This window comes from Centroberyx affinis, unplaced genomic scaffold (genome assembly GCF_046629955.1).
Source record: "Centroberyx affinis isolate AG114_WGS23_722 - 3 ecotype Tasmania unplaced genomic scaffold, CSIRO-AGI_Caff_v1 ptg001437l_1, whole genome shotgun sequence".
Lineage (NCBI taxonomy): Eukaryota > Metazoa > Chordata > Actinopteri > Beryciformes > Berycidae > Centroberyx > Centroberyx affinis.
The window spans coordinates 251,912-258,576 of NW_027279911.1; the positions used below are offsets into that span (position 1 = coordinate 251,912).

At 39.5% G+C, this 6,665-nt stretch overlaps 1 protein-coding gene across 1 annotated transcript; it reads left to right on the top strand.

Annotated features, from left to right (window-relative positions):
• Nucleotides 1-4,703: 4,703 nt before the first annotated feature.
• On the top strand, nucleotides 4,704-5,639 carry LOC139650101 (olfactory receptor 10A6-like). The gene has a single exon (XM_071526654.1). The coding sequence runs from the start codon at nucleotides 4,704-4,706 to the stop codon at nucleotides 5,637-5,639; it is 936 nt and encodes a 311-aa protein (XP_071382755.1).
• Nucleotides 5,640-6,665: the final 1,026 nt, after the last annotated feature.

Here is a 6,665-nt window from a genome sequence, read left to right on the forward strand (position 1 = left end):
AACAATGTCAATTTTGCCACCGTCCACACCAACGAAAAGGTTGTTCCCTTGTGCAAGACTGGGAAAAGCTTTTGCAGAACATCATGCCCGTCTCTGCATCAAATTCAGCAAATCGGAAAGTTTTCTTCCACTCCGGCAACCATTTGCGTTTTCTTTTTGCCTCATATTTGCTTGAGCTTGAGGCATTTGAGGCAATTTGCAAATAGAAAAGTAAAAGTTTTACTGTACAGTGTATAGCCTACAGTATACTCACATGGATTTACAGAAAATACAAGATGCATCAATTTAAAGACCCTATAGACAACTTTTTTGCTTTATCATTATGAAGTAAATGTTGATTGCACAGTGTAATGGCTAAAGAATAATGACACCATCGGCGTTTAGATTGGTTCTCTATAAGCCTCGCTTTCACTATGCAATTCTGTCTGCCACCGGGTACGATCTCCCAGGATAATGAAGGCTCGATTTACGGCACAAAGGAAGTGCATCATCCATTGCGCAACCAAAAGAAGAATAGGTTTTCCCCGGTAGCTACCAGGGAAAACACACAACCTGCCTACTTATTAATACTACCGGATGTTTTACTCTGCCTTTATAATAGCACTGAGATCGGGGTTTCTAGTTCAAATTGGAATTCTTACGGTTGTTTCTTGCTTTGGACAGTAGCCAGGCTGCTGGCGGTAGCGTGAGCCATGTTGCTAATGGCGTTAGCCATGTTGCTAATGCTACCGCTAGCAGCCAGAAATGAAGGTACATGGAAGCCAGGACCAGCCAGAAACAAACATCTATGTTTGTTTCTGGAACAAAAGAATCAAACATCTAACTATGCCTTTTTCTGGCTGCTAGTGTTAGCAACGTTAGCCATGTTGCTAATGCTAGCTACGCTAGCTAACGCTAACGCTAGCAGCCAGAAATAAACAAATGATCCATTGTCAGTTTCATAATCTAAACAAAGAACATGTTTTCTTGCGGTGGTGAAAGTTACTATATTGTGTTATGATCAAGGAGTTGATAAGCAGACAGATGGTTTGTTCTATTGCACCGAGCTAGGCTCTAACAGAAAGCGATCTGGTTGTCTTTGCGACACCGGTGCAAACAACAATACCACTTGGAAACACTAGGGGGGGACAATGGGGGGAAAGCTGAAAAGTTGTCTGTATCCACTTTAACTTATCAGTAGAAAAGTGGTTTGTTTATTTTTGTTCATAAATTTATAATTTATTCAAAACATGTTTTGTTTTTTTTAAGTCATTTTATTTGTTCATTATTTATACACAGAGAGGTTTGTGTTCCAGCTCTTTGACAAGGAGGGCAAAGGCAGTCTGAGTGCAGTGGAGCTGTCAGACCTCATGGGGGTGCTGCTGGGTTTTCCACAGTACCACAGTGCTCAACTTTATGCTGAGGCCTCCATTAAAGGCCAGCTTACTGAAGGCGAGTTCGTTGTTTTGTTTACCATGTGATCGATTACGTTGGGTGTAATCATCAATAAAAAGTAATCATATGGATCACTGACACTTCACACTCTCTCTCTGCGGGCCTGGTCTAGGATGTCGGTAATCAAAAGGAGTCTCCTCCCCTCAAAGCTCTTCCTCACCGCCTCAGTGGCTACCAGCTTGCCTGTCACCTCCCGCCGGCCGCCACTCCCTCCTTTCAACCCCTTTGTCGACCGGGCCAATCCTGTCTTTATCCGCTTCATTTTCCCTGTCATCATTAAACATTTCCTCCAATTCAACAAAAAGTCTGCCTCAGCCATTTTTCTAATATCGTAACTTGCTTGTTCGTATCGTAAGTTGCTAGTTAGCTTTGTGAGTTTAGCTTTGTCATATGTCCGTTACATTACATTACAATACATTACATTAATACTAGCAAGCTTACCTCATTGACTTGGGTTAAATCCTCATTGCAGCTGCAGCTGTCGTGAAGTCAGAGGCTGGCGGTTCAGGGTCTGGCTCTGCTGTGCGTTTTCCTGATGTTTGCTTTCTTGATGTAATATCAAAAAATTCCAGTATCCCACTACGGGACGCCATTGCCATTGTGTATCACTCTGACAGTCAATACCGGCGGTGACAGGTGTCTGACAGGATTTTGCGGGTCTAGATAACGTTACTTAGCAACGTTTGTGCGCGTGTGTGTGTATGTGTAAGTTGTCAAGGAGGTTTAATAAGAACTGTGTGTGCTACACAAAACGTGCAGTCAGTTTCATTTTCTTCGCCGCTCATTGTAATGTTAGTAGGTTTTTTTTTTTCAACTCTCGTTCCAAATTCATCCTAAAATTAATTTACATCCTCCCCGATCCTATTTTTATAGGCCGCGGGACGACAGGAGGTCCTTACGCTCTAGCCCTGCGAGTAAGACTATTTCAGTTTTGCTTTCATTTAAGTGAAGAATCCATTTGTGCTTCTGGATGTCTCCGAAGGTGGTACTCCAACTGTCTGAGGTACGTCGCTGTGTCGTTTGAGCTACCCAGGACAGGGTTAAATTTCAAGATGTTCCTAGCGATTTTGTCTAGGTCTCTTGTATACATGCCCAGTGGGGCTGAAGGCTGATGCCATTGATATGCATCTTCAAGGTCCGCTCGGGGAGTCTGAGGAGGAGAGAAGGTTCCTCCCACAGCTGGGATGGACATGACTCTGTCCACCGTCGGTTCAACTGTACTCAAGCCATGGGGAGGCGTTCCGTTCTCACGACCTTCATTCATCGAATCTTTCAAGATATCCTGCTGCTTCGTCTTCTCAGACAAGATGAACTCATTCTCCTTTTTAGTAATGGCAAGCTCCAGTTGAGCTGCCTCATGCTTCTTTAGGAGGTCTTCATACTTACCTTGTGTTACTTGCAAGGCTTCCTTTTGTTGTTGAAGCTCAAGCATTTATTGCATGAGTCATTTTCCACAGTATATCTGCATTTCACATTTCTCAGTTCCATCTCGGTCTCCCAGGTTCACTGGTGAAACTGATCGAGATATCGAGTGACTTGAGTGACCTGGTCTTTAATCATTGCGATTTCGTTACTATGGTGGGTCAACTCTGCTATTTGTTTGTCTTTCATCTCAACCTGGGCTAGGAGGTCAGTCATGGCTATGTTGGCCTTCATTAGAGCTTCATTCTGCTTTTTTAATAGTTCTGACTCCAGGTCAGTATCATTTTTAATTTTCTCCATGTTCGTAGGGTTGAATGTGTCAGTTGGAACACTCACAAGTTGTTCTATGATAGGAAATTTTGGTGCCATTGTGTACTTCACTTATTGGTTGATTCAGCTCTATACTAAGTGGTTCACAATTGCTCAAATTGCTTATCAAAACACTAATTAGAAATAATAGTGAATGTGTGCATACGCAGGCAGGCAACAAGCATGCATTTAAAACAGATAGCTAAGGAATGCAGCAAGCCAAACTGTTAGAATAGTGTGCTATAGTTGCAAGGCTGCAATGAAAGGTTGAGGTGGGAGGTCGTCGATCCCAACTTAAAGTAGATTTCAAAATTAAATTGGATGTTCCAATTGAATGAATGCAATTAGTGGAGGGGGACATGCATTCATATTACAGCTATCTGTGCTAAAGGCTAACCAGGATGTTAGTGAGCACAATTTATTCAAGCAAACACTGGCTAATGTAATACCACTGCTAAGGCAAGCAGGCCTTGAGCTCTGCTAATGAGTGGGTTAGCAAGCCAGTCTGTTCAAGCACATGCAGCTAGCATTAGGCTAAGGCAGTTAGCTTAGGCTAGGATAAGGCGGATGTTTGCGACACTATTGTTCAGTGAATTAGAGCTATGCTAAAGGCTAGTAGCTTAGCTTATGTGAGCATGCATAAAGGACACAGAATGTCTGTCTGAATTTAGATTCTGTCCCCTCACTTTAATCTAAAGTTAGGCACCAGTGATCAGGGGGCCCCAGGTTGTTGTTGACAACAGGCCTAACCCTTTAACCTGTTTGCTCTCCATTCACAAACTTAAAATTCTGTTGCAAACTTTAATTTTCTTTCATACAATGCACATGTAGTCCTTTTTTAAAAATGTGTGACGAATTAGTTTTAGCAGTGTGAGATAGTCTGGCCAAGAATTGTCTGAATAAATTAGTTTTTTTCCTTTGATAACTATAATCCTTTGATAGATGGCATCATCACATTCTACATGTTTTGTGTGTTTACCTATGGACCACTATAAAAGTTCAGCAGCTGGTTCTGTCTGTCTCAGTACGGGTGGGGGGTGGGGGGGTTACAACAGTCTGGAGGCCTTACTCACTCTGCCATCTCTGAGATCTTTCTCATCATGTTTGGTAATTATCTTAGGAAAAGGGCATATGACTGATGTGTGTTAGCGCTGAAGGCTGGCTGTTTATTTTAATGATCTGATAATCTCATGACTGACAAGTACAAGACATCTCCAGCATGACTCTCAGTGATTAGATCCCACACATGGTTTTTATCTGTTACTTTCTTTAATTGTTGATGTTTTGTGTGAACTCTTAAGACACTTGCATATAGAATAACCACCATTTAAAAAATCTTGATTGATAGTAAAAGAGCAAAGGAAAGTACCAGTTATATTTCCTGTACAAAATGATTGATGGCAAAATAACCACTACTAAAATTATATGAATTAATTCCTCCCATGTTGGATTACATCTCTATTTTCTTGGTGCATTACTTTTCATAAGTTGTAGTTGCAGGTTCAGTCTGCCTAAGCCTGTATGTTATTACTGCTGACATGGGAAACTCAACACAGATTGTGTCATTTGTGTTGGCTATGTATGGTAACATAGGAAACTTAAAGTACCTGTTTTTCACCCTGGCAATGCTATTATACACATCAGTAATTTTTGCCAACGTAGTTCTCATTGTCATTATATATGTGGACAGAAATCTGCATGAGCCCATGTATCTATTTCTCTGTAGTTTGTTTGCTAATGAAATATCTGGTAGCACAACTTTGTTGCCCTGCTTAATGACACAATTATTGTCAGAGACACATGAAATTTCTGTCTTTTACTGTTTTATACAAATATTTTCTATTCATGCATATGTAGGTGTTGAATATGCAAATTTAACAACCATGGCATATGACAGATATGTGTGTATTTGTAAGCCTTTACATTACAATGTGATCATAACCAAACGAAGAGTACAACAAACCATTGTAGCTATCTGGATACTTTGTTTTATGGAAGTTGGAGTTTTGTTGTCTTTCACTGCTCGTTTAAAGCTTTGTGGAAATATTATCAACAACGTTGCTTGTGGGAACCATCTTGTAGTGAAACTTTCTTGTTCATTAGACACAATAGTGTCAGAGATTCATGATCTGCTTTTTGGTCTTGTTTTTGCTGTTGTTATCCCTACAAGTTTTATTTCATACACATATATAAAGATTCTGGCTGTATGTTTAAAATCTTCCAAAGAGACCAGACGGAAGGCTTTCAGTACCTGCACTCCACATCTTGTTTCTCTAATTAACTTTGCTTTTGGCTGTTTTTATGGGTTAATAACTCAGAGATATGGCACAATGTTTCTTCCATATCCACTGCGTCTTATGTCATCTATGTACCTCTTGATTTGTCAACCTCTTCTAAGTCCAATCATGTATGGTCTTAAATTGTCAAAAATTAGACATGCTTGCAAAAACTTTCTGACATCAAAGATTATGTAACTTTACATTGTGATGCAAATTCTTTTAAATCTTTAATAATATATTTAATAATCTTTAATATCTTATCTGGACATGAATCTCCAGACAAGTTGCCCCCTAAAGAGAAAGTAATAAGTGAAAACAAGTAATAAAACGAGAAACACAATTACAAAGTGAAAAATAAAATGGAGGTACAAGTATAAGGAGAAATTCCCATAAAAGTCAGTCTTAAAAAGTGTGTTTTAGAAGATGAAACTGGTTTAGCTAGCCTAACTTCCCAGGCAGGACAAGACGTTCATTCATGAGTGTCTAAATTTTACAATGCACTACTAAGATTGTTTTATAATATGACCCCTCTTATTTGTGTTGGTGTGTGTGTAATATGACCTCTATTTTGTGTGTGTGTGTGTGTGTGTATGTATCTATATGTGTATCAATGTATCTGTACGAATGTATGTACTTATGTGTGTGTATATTTGTGTGTATGTATATATGTATATACATATGTATATATATCTATATTCTAGTATTTTTTATGTGTATTATTTTTAGCCTGTGTCTCATAACTCTGAGTGGTCCTCAACCTCCTTTTTTATTGGGGTACTGTGTTTGTTGCTCTGTTTGACCTGTACATTGAGGAGTGACACATAAATAAAATTCTATCTATCTATCTATCTATCTATCTATCTATCTATCCATCTATCTATCTATCAACCAAAGTCTAGGAGTTCTAACAGAGACACAGTCTAGTCTTGAGCCTAGACTGTGGAACAGACAAAAGGGCCTTGCTTGAGGATTGAAAGATGCGTTCTGGCTCAAAAGGAGTTAAAAGGTCAGCAATATAGCTAGGGGCTAGACCTTGCCGTGCTTTAAATGTATTCACTAAAATCTTAAAATCAATTGAAATCAAACTGGTAACCAGTACAAATGTGCTAAGATTGGGGTAATATTGTCTCTACGTTTGGTTCCAGTTAAATTCCTAGCTGCAGCATTTTGAACAAGCTGGAGATGTGAGAATGATTTTTGACTGAGGCAGGTATAGATAGA